This window comes from Procambarus clarkii, chromosome 56 (assembly GCF_040958095.1).
Source record: "Procambarus clarkii isolate CNS0578487 chromosome 56, FALCON_Pclarkii_2.0, whole genome shotgun sequence".
Classification (NCBI taxonomy): Eukaryota; Metazoa; Arthropoda; class Malacostraca; order Decapoda; family Cambaridae; genus Procambarus; species Procambarus clarkii.
This window is the reverse complement of record NC_091205.1, coordinates 20,788,468-20,807,476: the sequence shown is the minus strand read 5'-3', so window position 1 is coordinate 20,807,476 and position 19,009 is coordinate 20,788,468. Positions and strand designations below refer to the sequence as shown.

Below are 19,009 nucleotides of genomic sequence, written 5' to 3'. Positions count from 1 at the left end.
GTGTTTACTAGTTGTGTTTTGCGGGGGTTGAGCTTTGCTCTTTGGTCCCGCCTCTCAACTGTCAATCGACTGGTGTACAGATTCCTGAGCCTACTGGGCTCTATCATATCTACATTTAAAACTGTGTATGGAGTCAGCCTCCACCACATCACTGCCTAATGCATTCCATCCGTTAACTACTCTGACACTGAAAAAGTTCCTTCTAACGTCTCTGTGGCTCATGTGAGTACTCAGTTTCCACCTGTGTCCCCTTGTTCGCGTGTGTGTGTGTGTGTGTGTGTGTGTGTGTGTGTGTGTGTGTGTGTGTGAGTGAGTGAGTGTGTGTGTGTGTGTGTGCGCGTGTGCGCGCGTGCGTGTCTTCACACGGAAGTCCGTGCGCATTTCAGAATTAATCCAATACCAGTAAGAAATCCTCCGCAACAGAGGTAAATAACTGAATATCAATACAAATCCACAATAATACATTAGTGACCGCAATTCAATACAGGTGACTATAACATTCACCCGTAACGACCAGGAATTTTGCCGTACCATTGGGTCGTAAGTAATCCTCTGTCCGCAATAACTGCCAGTTTACAGCGCTCTATAACTGCCGGTTGCTACCATGTTACAACCCACCAATAACACCAAGTCAAAAGTGAACTCTTGCCCACCGGGTTATTGCGACTCAACAACTTGGCCAGGTAACAAGGGGGGGGAGATAATGATAGTTATTAGTGTGGTTCTTTATGCAGTATCTTAAGTAATATATATACGCGTGTATTCACTAACCAGGGTAGTCATCTTTTAGGATTAGGGGACTGTGGTTAGGTTATTTCCCTTTGGGTGCTCAGTTTAAGTTATTCCTCTGATGTTATTCAGTTTAAGTTGAGGTAATACCTTAGAATGGTTGGCACAGTGACCTCTTTCAGAACAATTGACTGCCGCTCAAAAGAGTGTTGTTCATTATTACCTGATCAACCAGGCTGTGACTCATACGTCAGGCTGCGAGCAGCCGCGTCCAACAGCCTGGTTGATCAGTCCGGCAACCAGGGGGCCTGGTCGACGACCGGGCCGCGGGGACGCTAAGCCCCGGAAGCACCTCAAGGTAACCTCAAGGTATTCATAATGGCACGTTTCACGGGTGCTGTCAGAGTCTGCTCGATCCGGACAGTGATTCAACAATGTCTTTCTATCGGAAGAGGCAACAAATTGCTTCAATTTCAACAGTCTATTCCCAATTTATGCAACTGCTAGTGTGTGTATATATATATATATATATATATATATATATATATATATATATATATATATATATATATATATATATATATATATATATATATTCATCATATTATACATATTTTTATTGTGGGTCTAATTATAAAGTTTGCCCCCAGATCTTTCTTGCTGTAAAATAAGACATGATCACTACGTACAAAATACCGAGGACTGGAATAGACTAAAGTCGGGGTGTTCTGGTGATGGGTGGTGGTGTTCTGTGATGGGTGGTAGTGTTCTGGTGGAATACAGAGTAATAGAAGCGTTGGGATATAGAGCTTTCAAAATAATTATTTTATGTATATTTTCAGATTCGTTAATGCTTTTCAGTGAAGTTGTAAAATAGAGCTATTACCGTCCCCTCATTATGTATGTATGTATGTATGTATGTATGTATGTATGTATGTATGTATGTATGTATGTATGTATGTATGTATGTATGTATATGTATTTTGGATGTTGCAATACAACCTCCAAGTATTGAGGTTACACTGCTATCCATGCAAGAATATATGAAAAAACTGTATACTTGCATGTATATAGGTGAGCATATAGGTAAACATTCTTTTATGAAATTTTACCAACAATTACCTTCCTCGTAAGTCATTGCCACATCTCAGCTGGTGATGATTGACGAGGGTTACTTAATTACCATTACCAAACAGGCAGTGACCTCGTTGACCTCAGAGTAACCAGCCCCTACCCCGAGGGGAAGGGGGCGAATTATCAGGGGGAAAGCGCTAAGTTATTACGACTATATAGCACTAGGAAGGATAAGGATTTGGAATGGGACGAAAGGAGGGGTTGGGGCAGGAGAAATGGTGCCCAACTACTTCTACACAGGTAATGTCTATGAGAAGATATTAACATTACTAATAACAAACATATTACGTTCAAGTAGCACCAGTGACATTATTCCTGTGATGTTTTCACCAATCAACCAACGTAACTCCACACCAGGGTCCACATTCCTGTGAAGTCTCCACCTTGCGTCGCTAAACTGACTTCATACCACTCAGTGGGACCATTCCTGTGATGTGACCATACTGAACCACACCTAGTCAATACCCACACCAATCACACACAGAGATCACACTAACGTGATGCATCAAATGACGCAGGTTCGAATCCTCGTCACGGCCCTTGTGGATTTGTTCACCCTCACCAATGTTCCCGATTACACATAGTACACTCTCTCCTAATCTTACACCCTCATACACTGGATCTTCCCGCCCACCCTCCCCAATCCCTCCACAATGACTTCACATATTGCGTCGGCTGGCGTGTAGATACACTATGGACTGTTTTACACCCGTAAATAAAAAAAAGAGTCCGTATTTTGTAGTCATGTAACTGTAAAACTAGAGGCAACTGAGGGCCACACGTTGACAACACCTATATCAAAACTATTTTAGGGTTGATATAAGGATTCCTAGGTCTAGTGACAAGATTAGGTCCTGAGACAAGATTAAGTTAAGGCTGATATTGTTTATCTTAGGTGTAGGTTAACTTCGAATACTTTTATTCTAACTAGTTCCAGTTACCCCTTAGGAATACAAGTTCAATAGTAAATGTGAACTGATATGTGATAGCAAGAGGCAAGAATGTGTACACATGCCGCCCAGTTGCTATATATACTAGCAATTGCTATGCTATATATACTATATATATTCTGAAGGATGGCGTGGAATTCCATTAATCTCTGTACTACATAGTTCGTATCTTAATGTGTAGCATTCACATATATCACTTTGTATATACCTGAATGTTACACATTGAGACGATTTTGGACGTTTTGATGTTTTGTTTAATAGTGACTGTAATTATTTTTATTATAATTATTATTATTTATTTATTTGTTTATTTTATTATTATTGTTTATTTTTATTTGGGGGTTTGTGGTCAGTATTTCATGTAGAAATTATATAGATTGGTTATTATTTAGTAGAATCAAGCTTTTGGACCACAAGATATGAGGCTGTTGCGTCTCAGTCTGATCCTTTTTTTAACATTTGAACCTCTTAAGTTTTCGATGGTGTTCCACACCCCTAGTAGTTTGCTTTTGTAGTCTGTTGTTTAGTGTTTGTGTGTTGAGGAGTTCACGGTGCTCCTGAAGTGTCTGGTCATACGGTGGACTGTGTTATGTTGCACTTCTTAGCACCTTATTTAGCATTGTTCGTTGTCTCTGCATGGCGGCATTCTTCAAGGTAAGAAATCCTCGAATATCTATAGTACTGGAAGATATTCGAGATGAGACTGGACTAAAGCCTATTGTAAATGTATGGTCGTGTTAGGAGTCGGACTCTCTCAAGTAAGTCTGCTTTCGCTGTGTTTAATCAGCTCTTTACATACATTTTGATCTCTCTTCTGTGTTAATATTGTGCCCCGGGTATTCTGCCTATATCCGTGTATTAGATAGGACAGTCGTCAAAGATAATGGGACTTTTTCCTCAGTAACATCTTACAAACTTCCACCAAATACAAACCCCCAACACAACCTATCTACCGAACTCTACCCTATACCTCCACCCATGCCCAATAGTACCCAACCTCACCCCTTCCCCCACCACTCCCGCCCCCCCCCCCCCCACAATACCCAAAAGTCCACCCCCCTCTTCCCTTCCCCAATAACCCCCCCCCCCCCAAAACATTGCCAGGGCGACTATAGCCAAACATTAGAGTATAAGTACACATAGAAATCACAATAGCGTGATGAATCAAATGAACAAATCCACAAGGGCCGTGACGTTTGTGACGTGACGTGACAAGGGTTCGAATCCTCGTCACGGCCCTTGTGGATTTGTTCATTAAAGCATAATTTTAAAAGGTCATAGGTTACAGCTTGGCCAGATGTGGGTGTTGGTGGGCAATTACTCGTCAAAGATTGATCATTTGTGTAGGGGAATTGTTCGACACTATAAGGGATTTTGATGACCAGAACACACACTAGAAGTTGAAGGGACGACGACGTTTCGGTCCGTCCTGGACCATTCTCAAGTCTGGTCAACATACTTCAGCCACGTTATTGTGACTCGTCGCCTGCATAAGGGATTTTATCTAACTGTCACGTGCAGAACTAGGGGGTTTCAGCTCTTGAGCCCCCGCCTTGTTTTTTTAACTGTTGATTGCCACTCCCGGATCAGGTGTTTTTATGTTATTTCTTTTATGTTATGTGTATTTTATGTTATGTGTTTTTATGTTATGTTATGTCAGGTGTTATTTATGTTATTTATATATTTACGGGGGGATACCTTACCTTGAGGTTACCTTGAGGTGCTTCCGGGGCTTAGCGTCCCCGCGGCCCGGTCGTCGACCAGGCCTCCTGGTTGCCGGACTGATCAACCAGGCTGTTGGACGCGGCTGCTCGCAGCCTGATAGTCATTGTTATTAACGCTTCTGGATCCTCCTGTGTGGTCCACCTGTGTGAATAGCGTCCCTACGTCCACAGGGACACACTTTTTCAGGAAGCAGCCCATAGCATCTAGCATCTCCCAGGTACCTTTTTTACTGTTAGGTAAACAGAGGCATCAGGTAAAAGAAAATCTGTGCATTTGTTCCTGCTTCAGCCGGGAATCAACCATGGGCCATTAGTACTACGACCCCAGAGTGCTGTCCACTCAGCCGCGATGCCCTGTGTGTGCACTCACCTAGCGGTGTTTACGGGAGTTGTGCTTCGGCTCTTTGGTCCCGCCTCTCAGCTGTCAATCAACCGTTGCACTGATTCCTGAACCTATTGGGCTCATGGTATCTACATTTGATAGTGTGTGTGGAGTTAGCCTCCACCACATCAATGTGTGTGTGTGTGTTTGTGTGTGTGTGTGTGTGTGTGTGTGTGTGTGTGTGTGTGTGTGTGTGTGTGTGTGTGTGTGTGTGTGTGTGTGTGTGTGTGTGTGTACTCACCTAGTTGTACTCACGTAGTTGTACTCACCTAGTTGTGCTTGCGGGGGTTGAGCTCTGGCTCTTTGGTCCCGCCTCTCAACCGTCAATCAACAGGTGTATATATACACACACAGGTGTGTTTTGTGTGTGTCTATGTGTGTGTGTGTGTATGTGTGTGTGTGTGTGTGTGTGTGTGTGTGTGTGTGTGTGTGTGTGTGTGTGTGTGTGTGTGTGTGTGTGTGTGTGTGTGTGTGTGTGTGAGCCCCGCCTCCAGACTTTTTTGTTTGTTCTTCGAGCATGTGTTTTCTTTCTTTAAATCTCTTCACGTTAGAGCTCCCTGAGTCCTGTTTGTTTTTGAAGTTGAGATGAGCGGCAGCTGCTAAGATTTCTTATCCTTGTGATTCTGTCTTCTTGACCACTTGAGCGTTTCTTGGAAGAATTTGTTTGTCATGTGATGTTCTCTTTTTTTCTCATTTTAGAAAAAGCTGTCCTTGTCCACCCTTGTCTGTTACAGCCCTCGGTATTTTGTACGTTGTGATCATATCTACTCTAGTCATCTTTAGATGTTTTCAGATTGCTATTTCTTGTTTTATTTTAACTCTTCGTGCGTGGGTGTCAACTCTTTTGGCCAATTTTTCACATTTTTCAAGAATAGTATTGAAATTTATTTATTTGGTATAAATGGAATGATCAAAGTATATTTCTAAAATTTAATGATATATTTTTTATTATTTTTTCAAATGAAAAAGATCCTCAATGAGAAATTTAAGCTCAAAAATATAAAAAAAAAAATATACCTCATTAAAAACAGATTTGGGAAAAGATATAATTATGAAATTGCAAAATCTGTTGCTTAGTACATTGAATGCAAATTTGCATCGGAATCTGATCAGCACTATCACAGATTTCACAGTAAATTACAAAAATATAATTTTGAAATTTACTTTTCTTTGTTAAAAAAATAATGCCACAAAAATCCTTTTCGAGGTTTATTCCTATTATTCAATTAACTTTATAAATACTGGTCAATAACTTGTATTCAATTAATGTGATCATGTGTTTATATCATGAACAAATATGAAGCAAAATACTGGTTAGCAAATTTTCAGAATTGACGATTATATTTTTTTCAGGGACATCTAAATTGAATGAATATATATATATATATATATATATATATATATATATATATATATATATATATATATATATATATATATATATATATATATATATATATATATATAAGTCGTACCTAGTAGCCAGAACTCACTTCTGAGCCTACTATGCAAGGCCCAATTTGCCTAATAAGCCAAGTTTTCATGAATTAATTGCTTTTCGACTACCTAACCTACCTAACCTAACCTAACCTAACTTTTTCGGCTACCTAACCTAACCTAACCTATAAAGATAGGTTAGGTTAGGTTAGGTAGGGTTGGTTAGGTTCGGTCATATATCTACGTTAATTTTAACTCCAATAAAAAAAAATTGTCCTCATACATAATGAAATGGGTTGCTTTATCATTTCATAAGAAAAAATTTAGAGAAAATATATTAATTCATGAAAACTTGGCTTATTAGGCAAATCGGGCCTTGCATTGTAGGCTGAAAAGTGAGTTCTGGCTACTAGGTACGACATATATATATATATATATATATATATATATATATATATATATATATATATATATATATATATATATATATATATATATATATATATATATATATATATATATTCAACACTTCAGTATCTTTGAAATAGAGTTTAAATACAACTTAAAATCTAGGCTTTTTGTGGTAATTAAAAGAAAAGTAGACATTGCTTTTAAACATTTTACTAACGCATTTATTACAAATTAATTGAAACGTCTTGATTCGCAATCTACGGGCACTGGTTCGATTTCCGACTGAGGCAGAACAAATGTGTATGATTTCTTTCAGCTGATACTTCTGTTCACCGAAAAAAATTATTTTTCCATATTATGCTGACAGCGCTTACACATTATCCGAGCAACATTTCGCTGCATTGATACAGCTTTCCTAGACTACATGAAGGGCTACATAGCGTGTGTCAAGAGCTTGCTATGAAATTGCTCAGAAATTCAGGTAACGGTAGCCACCTGCCACAGGTAACGGTAGCCACCTGCCACAGGTAACGGTAGCCACCTGCCACAGGTAACGGTAGCCACCTGCCACAGGTAACGGTAGCCACCTGCCACAGGTAACGGTAGCCACCTGCCACAGGTAATGGTAGCCACCTGCCACAGGTAACGGTAGCCACCTGCCACAGGTAACGGTAGCCACCTGCCACAGGTAATGGTAGCCACCTGCCATAGGTAACGGTAGCTATCTGTCACAGGTAACGGTAGCCACCTGCCTCAGGTAACGGTAGCCACCTGCCACAGGTAACGGTAGCCACCTGCCACAGGTAACGGTAGCTACCTGCCATAGATAACGGTAGCTATCTGTCATAGGTAACGGTAGCCACCTGCCTCAGGTAACGGTAGCCACCTGCCATTGGTAACGGTAGCCACCTGGCACAGGTAACGGTAGCCACCTGCCACAGGTAACGGTAGCCACCTGCCACAGGTAACGGTAGCCACCTGCCTCAGGTAACGGTAGCCACCTGCCACAGGTAACAGTAGCCACCTGCCACAGGTAACGGTAGCCACCTGCCAGAGGTAACGGTAGCCACCTGCCACAGGTAACGGTAGCCACCTGCCACAGGTAACGGAAGCCACCTGCCACAGGTAACGGTAGCCACCTGCCACAGGTAACAGTAGCCACCTGCCATTGGTAACGGTAGCCACCTGGCACAGGTATCGGTAGCCACATGCCACAGGTAACGGTAGCCACCTGTCATAGGTAACGGTAGCCACCTGCCACAGGTAACGTTAGCCACCTGCCACAGGTAACGGTAGCCACCTGTCATAGGTAACGGTAGCCACCTGCCACAGGTAACGGTAGCCACCTGTCATAGGTAACGGTAGCCACCTGCCACAGGAAACGGTAGGCAGGTTCTTAACAACATAGATATTAATAGGTTTAATACAACTTCACCCTTATTGTATACTAATTTGGTAGTTAGGTCTGTATCACCGTGATGAATTACCTTACGTGGGTGCATTTTTAATTTCAAATGGAGTTACGTCAAAGTCTTCATCTTGAGCAAATTTCACTACAGGCAGTTTCAATGTTGATGTTACGATTTACATAGGTAATAGCAAGGTGATGTATATCCATAGAGAGGTTACACACAGAGATCACACTAACGTGATAACAAATCCACATGGGACGCAGGTTCGAATCCTCGTCACGGCCCTAGTGGATTTGTTCATAGAGAGGTTATTTTTCCTTGCAATGCTTGCATATTGCCTGAGAAAAATGTCACCGTAGGCTGGAGGTGAATTGTGTTGGGAGTCGAGGGTAGTTAGGATGAGAAATCTTAATTATTTTCTTCCACTAAGGAGTAAGTAGGTATCTGAGAGTTATAGTAAGCTGTTGTGGTCTGAATCTTGAGGATATGTGTGTTTACTCACATAGTTGTGCTTGCGGGAGTTGAGCTTCGACTCTTTGGTCCCGTCTCTCAATCGTCAATCAACAGGTGTACAAGTTCCTGAGCCTATTGGTATCTGTCATATCTACACTTGAAACTGTGTTTGGAGTCAGCCTCCACCACACCACTTCCTAATGCATTCAATTTATTGACTGCTCTGACACTAACAAAATTGCTTTCAATGATTTTATGGCTCATTAGTGTGTGTGTGTGTGTGTGTGTGTGTGTGTGTGTGTGTGTGTGTGTGTGTGTGTGTGTGTGTGTGGGTGTGTGTGTGTGTGTGTGGGTGTGTGTGTGTGTGTGTGTGTGTGTGTGTGTGTGTGTGTGTGTGTGTGTGTGGGTGTGTGTGTGTGTGTGTGTGACAGAGAGCGCGCGCACGAGAGAGAGGGAAAGAAAGAGAATATATAGAAGATATGAACGAAAAAATATCTCCGGATTAAGAACATTAGATAACTAACGTTCATAAAGGTGGGATCCAAGAGCTTGCAACTCGCTCCTGCTATCATAAACAAATAAATACACACACACAACCTGCCTTCTAAAGCCCACATCAAAAGGATCTCATCAGCGGCCTACATACGAAGTTGACTAACACAAGACCTACCAGTAGAAATTTAAGTATGCAATCATTAAGAACCGCGTACATCACATACGTCAACATGAAGCCCTTATCTACTCACGTTCACAGGGAAGTTAGAGGAAGTTCAAAGATATGCCACCTTTGAGTAGCATATCTTTGATCTAGTCCCAGAACTGACAGGAATTAGTTACAGGGAAAAGGCTATAGGAATTAAAATTACGTCGCTGGAAGACGCATATTAAGACAGAGATTGGAGACACACATATATATTCCTTACGTCGCTGGAAGACGTAAGTCTTAAAACGCGTTTTAGGAGAGATATTCATGATAACCCCATGCACCATTCTCAGTGGAATTGATATAGCAGACAAGGACAAACTATTCAGCACGGGTGGTACACTTAGAAGAAAACACAGGTGGAACCTGAGTAATCAAATGAGCCACAGAGACATTGAAAGGGAAGAAAAAAACATGCTTAAGTATCAGTCATGAATAAATAAAATGCAATAAGACGTTGTGGTTTTAAGAGGAGATATGATAGAGCCTAATAACCTCAGGGACTTGTATACCAGTTGATTGGCATTTCAAAGGCTGGAGTAAAGAGCCGAAGCTCAATCCCCTTTCCAGCACGATTGAGTACAATTAGGTGAGTTCGGATGAAGCTAAACGCGTTATCATAATAAAAAATTAATGTGCGACAGAGAAAAATTATACATAAAAGTGTTAAAGAGGATGATAACAGTAATTATAACGTTGTTAATGATAACTAAACAAAGTAATTCTATAATAAAATAGTAATTAAAATATTAGAAATAAAACAATATTAGTAATAACTTAAAAAAAACAAGTATGATTAGTTGGAGGAGACGTAACGATATATTAATGAATGAGACTGATCCGTTTCCCTGAATATGTTGATCCTGAGGTCAGACCACCACACTCTCTCTCTCTCTCTCTCTCTCTCTCTCTCTCTCTCTCTCTCTCTCTCTCTCTCTCTCTCTCTCTCTCTCTCTCTCTCTCTCTCTCTCTCTCTCTCTCTCTCTCTCTCTCTCTCTCTCTCTCTCTCTCTCTTATTTCGTCTCCGTGGCACAGAGCAGGATAGACTTTATTGCATTTGTTCATCTTATAAATATTCTACTTGCTTTACTAGTCACTGTTAGCACCAAACTTTATCACAATGAAAAATAAAGCACTTCAGCAAGTCTTTGTTTGACGCTATGTTACATCCGTCTTTGACCACCTCTGTTTCAATCTTTGCACCTTCCCCCCTTCTCTCTGTATTTACCTGTTCTTTTGTCTCAATCTGTGCCTGTCTCTCTGTCTCTCTCTGTGCCTGTATCTCTGTCTCCATCTGTGCCTGTATCTCTGTCTCTATCTGTGCCTGTATCTCTGTCTCCATCTGTGCCTGTATCTCTGTCTCCATCTGTGCCTGTATCTCTGTCTCTATCTGTGCCTGTCTCTCTTTCTCTATCTGTGCCTGTATCTCTGTCTCTATCTGTGCCTGTATCTCTGTCTCTATCTGTGCCTGTATCTCTGTCTCTATCTGTGCCTGTATCTCTGTCTCCATCTGTGCCTGTATCTCTGTCTCTATCTGTGCCTGTATCTCTGTCTCCATCTGTGCCTGTATCTCTGTCTCTATCTGTGCCTGTATCTCTGTCTCTATCTGTGCCTGTATCTCTGTCTCTATCTGTGCCTGTATCTCTGTCTCTATCTGTGCCTGTATCTCTGTCTCTATCTGTGCCTGTATCTCTGTCTCTATCTGTACCTGTCTCTCTGTCTCTGACATATTTCATCTCAGTCAATATATGTGTGACTCCAATCTCTGTCTTAAAGTGCCATATTCATATTAAATACATTGAAAAACATTAAACTCATTAAGTTAAGTTAATCTTCTGCTATCCAGAGAATCTATCTATCGAAACTTAATGTTTAATGTTTTTCTTAATGATTAATGTTTATGTTAATTAAATGTTAATTAATGTTAATGTTAATTAAAACATTAACTATATAATTAAAAAAAATCTAGATGAAGAAACTGTAACGTTAAATAAATTGGCCAATGAACATAAAATTAAGAAGATCTGCATATAATTTCGAAAATTGTCGAGTGCAGTTTAGTGTGGATGAGGGATGAGTCTTGTGAGTAAACATGTCGAGTGCAGTTTAGTGTGAATGAGGGATGAGTCTTGTGAGTAAACATGTCGAGTGCAGTTTAGTGTGAATGAGGGATGAGTCTTGTGAGTAAACATGTCGAGTGCAGTTTAGTGTGGATGATGGATGAGTCTTGTGAGTAAACATGTCGAGTGCAGTTTAGTGTGGATGAGGGATGAGTCTTGTGAGTAAACTTGTCGAGTGCAGTTTAGTGTGGATGAGGGATGAGTCTTGTGAGTAAACATGTCGAGTGCAGTTTAGTGTGGATGATGGATGAGTCTTGTGAGTAAACTTGTCGAGTGCAGTTTAGTGTGAATGAGGGATGAGTCTTGTGAATAAAAACACATGACTCGACGTATCAGCTAAGAATTGGAGTGATTCAGTCATTTATTGTGGGCGTAATTTTCAAATAGGTTAGATAACAAAACAATTTATCGGCTTGATTGTTTGCTGTTGAGTTTGAGGCGTATTCAGGTCAATGAATCTACAAAAAAAAAAAGCTTATTGTAAAGCCAGGAAGTATACTTTTGTTGTGGATTTTGTTAAGAAATAGAGTTGTTTCTCAATGTATATACTCACGAATGAGGATATACTGCACCTCTCGTTGGACTTAAGGCCCACCAGCATATGGACTTGGATTGTTAAGGCCGTGACTCTTGCTCACTGTCCAATCAGTAAGTTTACTTTAATCGTTCAAGACTAAATGTAAACCTCAGTGTAGACTCACTCGGAGATGGGATACACATCTTAAGGGGCGAGAGGGGTCGGTATCCCTTGGGCTTGATAGTGTACAGGATTCAGGAGGTGCAATTTCAAAGGTTTTCTATCAAACAGGATTATACATGTTTTCTAACAAACAGGATTATACATAAACAGAAAACGCAATGTCACTTGAATGAATATATATTCAAAATCATTTAGAAATTGATTTTGTTTTGTATTTTCTGTTAAATTTTTTGCGCATCTGTTGTGTGATGCGGATGTGCCTACACAGTACATATACTGTACTATACAGTACATTAATGCACTATTATATGTATAGTACATATAATGTACTATACATATACTGCGCTTACTATGCAGTAACCCCACTCGGGTCATAAACAAAAGATCCCGGGTTCGACTCCCGCGGCAGGATAGAAGGGTCTGGCCAGCAGTTTTCTTTCAACTGATGCCTCTGTTCACCTTACAGTGAGTACTCGGGCTCTAAGGTCGCATCCTGGGAATGGTTTGCGAGTAAAGTCAAACAGAACCGCCTTTCTGATATTGTAAGTCATAAGATTGGGGGGTGAAAGTACATGCAGTTAGTAACTCATTTTGTATATATGTACTTTTACCTGAATAAACTATTTATTTATTTATTTATTTATTTATGTAAGATGATTGTGCTGTAGTGAAGCATAGATGCAAAGTATGGATGAATGGATACCGAAGCATGGATGTAGAGCATGGATGAATGGATACTAAAGCATGGATGTAAAGTATTGATGAATGGATACTGAAGCACGGATGAATGGGTACCGAAGCATGGATGTGAAGCATTGATGAATGGATACCGAAGCACGGATGAGGAGCATGGATGAATGGATACTAAAGCATGGATGTAAAGTATTGATGAATGGATACTGAAGCATGGATGAATGGGTACCGAAGCATGGATGTGGAGCATTGATGAATGGATACCGAAGCACGGATGAGGAGCATGGATGAATGGATACTAAAGCATGGATGTAAAGTATTGATGAATGGATACTGAAGCATGGATGAATGGGTACCGAAGCATGGATGTGAAGCATGGATGTGTGGATATTAAAGCCTGAATGTGAACTCTTGCCAGCGCACAGAGAGGAATGACAAAGGTATAATCTCGTATGTTATAATCCAGCATTATGAGAACTACTGAACCAACGACGTAAATTAAAACAAAAACAAAAAAAAACACGTGACTGATCTGTACAAACGCAAAGTGGGATTAAAAATTTTAGATATAAACACAGATTTAAAACAAACAAAGTAATGAAATACAAAGCAAACAGAATTCATTTAGTAAAAATGTTAGATTTAGGAAGAAAATATTTAACTATTCCTTTGAAAATAGGATTTCGGATATGTAAAAAAAAAATATTAAATTAACATTTTAAATAGAGAATTATTGAAAAAAAATTATACAATGAATGTATTTAAGAGTGAAAATAGGAACATGGGAATAACGGAAGCTATAGAAGACCATACAAGTTAACTTTTGGCTGACATTTTGTGTGTGTATACATATCTGTGTGTACATCTTTGTGTGTACATCTTTGTGTGTACGTTTGAGTGTGTGTACGTTTGTGTGTGTACGTCTCGAAACATATGGCATGTGTAAAGGAAGAAATATATATGTTTATCACTCATAGTGTTCCGTAATATGTTCTTTGTTTGTGATGTGTGTATATATATATATATATATATATATATATATATATATATATATATATATATATATATATATATATATATATATATATATATATATATATATATATATAACACGATGTACTGAACGGGGTGAGAATAGCTTGAGCTACCTCTTCCTTTTGTGTGTAATTATAACTCAATAAACTTATTTCAATTTCAATTTCAATTTCTTGCTAACACTTGAAACAATCTTACGATCCCTACGTCTGTTGTGTTACTTGGTTATGTTCCTTTTCTGCAGCTTCCTCTATCGTTCCTTATTCTGTTACTTGCGTATAACAGACTCGATTGTTCATGTATACATTCCTTGCAATATACATTATTTATTGCATTATTAGCATATAAATGCTTATTATTTAATGTTTTCATCTTAGCTAGCAATGCATTGTTCTTATTCACGAGTGCAAACATTACTTCAACATGCAATGTGATGTAGGAGCGAACGTGTTATCCAAGGTCTGCTAGTACAGGTTAGAACAAATCCACAAGGGCCGTGACGAGGATTCGAACCTTCGTCCGAGAGCATCCCAGACGCTGCCTTAATCGACTGAGCTACATGGTCAAATCCTCGTCATGGCTCTTGTGGATTTGTTCATTTGATGCATCACGCGATTGTGATTTCTGTGTGTAGTGTAGTGTAGTACAAGTTAGGTTAACATATACAGGCTATAGTTGGCATCTCTAGCATGAATTAGTTGGTACATTGGCCTATGAAGTAAGGTAGCATGCCACAGCTATAGTGGATTTCACCATAACTTGCAGGAGGGATGCAAGAAGGCTCCTTTAACACATGCGGTGGGTACATCAGGTAAAGGTAGTGAGATAGTTGACATACTTTGTTCATCTAACCTAAGCTCTAGGCATCTTAGTGTAGAAAGTGGGTTGTGGTTGTGCTGTATGAAGACAAAATGAGTTACAAATGCACAAGTTATGAGAGATGCACACAAGTACTCACTGTACACAAGTACATTATGACCTAGTCTCCCCCTCTAGCTATGACTTCGTTTTCTCTGTCCGTTGTGTAAAATATTTAACGATATATATATATATATATATATATATATATATATATATATATATATATATATATATATATATATATATATATATATATATATATATATATATATATATATTATATATATATATTTTATTTAGGTGCGTTCGCTCGATTATATACATGTCTATGCATGTGTATGTGTATACATATGAATATCCTGTAAAACAATTCATATAATAGTACACAATAGTTCATTTAGTACATAATAGTTTGATCATTGTACAATTGAAGAAAAAAACTGAAAAAATTATTTACTTTTGCAAACAAATTATGAAACAACCTAATTGAACCTGCTTTAGGCTCAACCTATCCAAGGTCAAACCAAACCTAGGTCTAAAGCACGCTACAATAGTTTGTTCTTCAATTGTAGTTTACTTTTGTTCTAGCCAAACAGAACACCGAACCATGGAAACACAAACCGAAACTGTCTCTATTTTCCGCTTGTTACAACTTGTAATGAAGTTGTTACATCTTGGCTTAACGTGTCTATGACGTATGAGAACGTTGTTACAACTTGCTATATTGGTTATTATAACTGGTTAGGAGGTGTTAAAACTTGTTCGAACGTTGTACCAACGTCGTAGTTTCGGTGTGTATTTGGCGGGAACCCCTCCCCCCCCTCCGTAGCGTCCTTCGCCCCCATTGAAGAACGCGCAAACACCTCCACCTTGAGGTGACATTATTTTTTTTTTTTTGCCTCAAAATATATACATTATCAATATTCCCTTATATACATTATCTCTATTGACCTGACATTGATTATGACGTAAGTGACCAAGAGTGACATATCACCCTCCCACTTCACTCCACTGACGTCACTATCATTATTCATCCCAACATGTAGCACTTTAATATCGTATGTTTCAATAATAATAATGACTTTATTCATTATATGCATAATAAGGGTAATTGGAGTGTAAGAAAAATGCAGATATCAAATTTAAATATATATAATAACCCTCCAGAGAGATGTAATAATTTAAGGCGCTGTGTCATACAGAAACACGAGAACACAGACATTAGGAAGATGTTGACCAGACCACACACTAGTAAGTGAAGGGACGACGACGTTTCGATCCGTCTTGGACCATTCTCAAGTCAACTGTGTCGGCACATTAGGAAGAACACTTTAGGAAGTGCCTAAAATAAGTGGATTCCTAAATTAGGAAGACATCCTAATTTAGGAATTAGGAAATGTCAGAGTAGTCAACAAATGGAATGCACTAGGGAGTGATGTGGTGGTGGCAGACTCCATACACAGTTTCAAATGAAGATATTATATAGCTCAGTAGGCTCAGTAACCTGTTCACCAGTTGATTGACAATTGAGGGATGGGGGCCAAAGAGCCGAAGCTCAAGCCCTCACAAGTGCAACTATATGAGCATACACTGGGGCGCTGTGGGTACTGGCCAGGTCCTGTGTGTGACACAGCAAGACAGGCAGACATATGAAAGAGTACCTGTTAGACCATAGACGGGAAAGAGGAGACACGATCACACCATATAAGATCCTAAGTGGTATGGACAAACTAGACAAAAATTTATCGATTAGTAGGCGCAATAAACATGCGCTGAAGACGTAAATGAACCATAATGTGGAAATAAAACCCTCCATTTCCCCCCCAAAAAATGGCACAAAAAATAAAATGACTTGAAAGGGAAGGGATATAATTGAGACTAATACCATACATAGATTTAAATGTATATAAGATGGAAATGTAGTAGATAGGATACCATTGCCTGACCGCTGAAAAGGCGGGTCCAAAACGCTAGACTTTTCATTCAACGGGCACAATTAAGTGAGTTAAGACCAAGGCGCTGCGGGCACTCGCTGCGTGGGTCTCACATAAGACTCACAACTCAAGAAGCAAATAGGTTTTTTATATGCTCCTCGTCACTCATTTTAAAAACGGCTGAATCTTCCCAAGCTTGGCCAAAACACTTCTTAAATGGCTTAATCAATACACTTCTTAAATGGCTTGATTAACAAACTTCTTAAAATCAATCAACTATTTAAATGGTTTATTCATCAAAGTATTTAAATGGTTTCATCAACACACTTCTTAAATGGCTTGATCAACAAACATTTTAAATGGCTTGATTAACACACCAAAACATCTTGATCAGCACACTTCTTGAATGTCTTGATCAACGTACATCTTAAATTTCTTAATCATCACAACATAACGTCTTGATTATAAACACCAAACCTTCCTGATTAACTCACTTCTTAAAACACCTTAAAACTTATTGATCAACATACTTCTTAAGATGTCTAGATTTTCTTAAAAGGTCTTGACCAATAAACTTCTTATAATATCTTCATCAACACGCTTTTTAAACAGCTTGATCAAAACACTTCTTAAATAACATGATCGACACTCTTCTTAAATAGCTTCTTCAGCACACTGCAGACAGGTCTCGATCCACACTCCCCACCCACACATCTCTTTTTAAAATAGCACTAACCATTACACCTTTTAAGCACACACGAAAGAAATTACCCAAAACTACATTCTTTTAAATGTCTCAAATCTGTCGGCCCTGTGTACGCGCCTCGCTCGGCCAACTTTGCGTGTGTGTTCAATTAAAAACACAAACATTGACACGTCATTGTAAGTATACATATTAAGCGTCTCATTCAACACAATTCGCGAGTGTGAATCAACAGAGATTTTGTCAAGAGTTCCGGAAGGGAAAAACACAGGAATTATCGTTGTAATTAACGTAATACATATATATGGGAAAGTTGGTACAGGTAAAGGATAAGTTAACTGTAGTGGGCAAGAGAGAATGAGTTAAGAGACACAGTTAAAAAAAAATACAGGTGTTAAGAGATTTACTCACCTGAGCGGTGAGTGAGTGTGAGAGAGAGGGCAACCAACACGACGCCTCTCATCCTGGGACAACAATATTTTATCCAGCTCCTCTACAAATGGCTCTGAGTGTGTGTGTGAGTGTGTGTATGTGTGTGTGTGTGTGTGTGAGTGTGTGAGAGAGCCACTGAGAGATTCTCCCACCTTCCTCGCAACTTGGAGGTGCGTGCGTAGTGGCGGAAGAAAGAACTGATATAAAGTACAGGCACGAACACGCAATATATTAAGGAACTTCCGTCTTTGTGAGGGTCTAGAACTCTTTCTCTCACTAAGCACGATTTTTCCAGGTACTGATGCAGCACTATTTTCACTGACAGCCAAATTATTTCCAGCTTGTTTTAAGACGTCATATTTTTTTTGCTTTTGGGCATGGGTTAAGGATTTAGGGATAGGAGGGGGGGAGGTTTATGGACTTAATTTCAAGGTATATGTGAGTCACAAAGGAGTGCTGTTTCGTGTGCTTATTATCGGTCAGTGAGAGTTCGAAACTATGGTTCGCAGGATTCGAGCAGCGCTTCGAGCCCCCGGAGGCAACACCATGTCAAAATATTAATCGAGAAGCTAGCACTAATTTCGAATTTAACGTTACTCTTCACCGAAGCAACATCTCGAACCAGAGTTTTCACATTCGGTCAGTTTCCGTCACGTTTTCATCCATATTTCAATGGTGGATGGTAACAAAGGACACACAGAGAGAGTAATTCCTGGAGGAGGGATGTGTGTGATGGCCGTGAGGCCAAAAATGAGACACTTGAGAACGAGTGAGAGTGGCACCACCTTGCCTCTGCGGCGTCCAGCGCAACACTGAGGTGATCTTGCTGGTGGTACCGCACACCGCTGCCTATCGCGATCTCTTTTTGTCTTTTTTTAAGGGGATACGGGGCTAAATTGGTGATTTGTTATTAGTAGCAATGATCACCATACAGATCAAAGCCATATACACCTAAGCTGCCAGGTGTGTAGAAGCGCTGCACCCCCACACACACCCCCGGGACGATGCTGTCACATATTAATGTGATGGAATAATTGTCTCTGAACTTGAAGTTTCTGCGGTACATAATTTAAGTCTTATCGACCTTGCGGGTGTCCCCAATGTCGTGTTTTTGCCTTCCAGGGTATCGTTAAGGGTCAGCGTCAACAAGCAGTGACGGTAATCAGGAGCCTTGTGGCTCTACTAATTAGCCTCAT

The 19,009-nt window shown here is 39.7% G+C and overlaps 1 protein-coding gene across 1 annotated transcript in view; it reads right to left on the bottom strand.

The window, feature by feature from the left end:
- Window positions 1-18,612, bottom strand: part of LOC138353108 (uncharacterized) — a 215,854-nt gene extending 197,242 nt beyond the window's left edge. Inside the window, exon 1 of the mRNA XM_069305835.1 lies at window positions 17,793-18,612. Coding sequence (XP_069161936.1) covers window positions 17,793-17,844 — 52 coding nt within the window. The 5' untranslated portion in view covers window positions 17,845-18,612. The remainder of the gene's footprint in view (window positions 1-17,792) is intronic.
- Window positions 18,613-19,009: the final 397 nt, after the last annotated feature.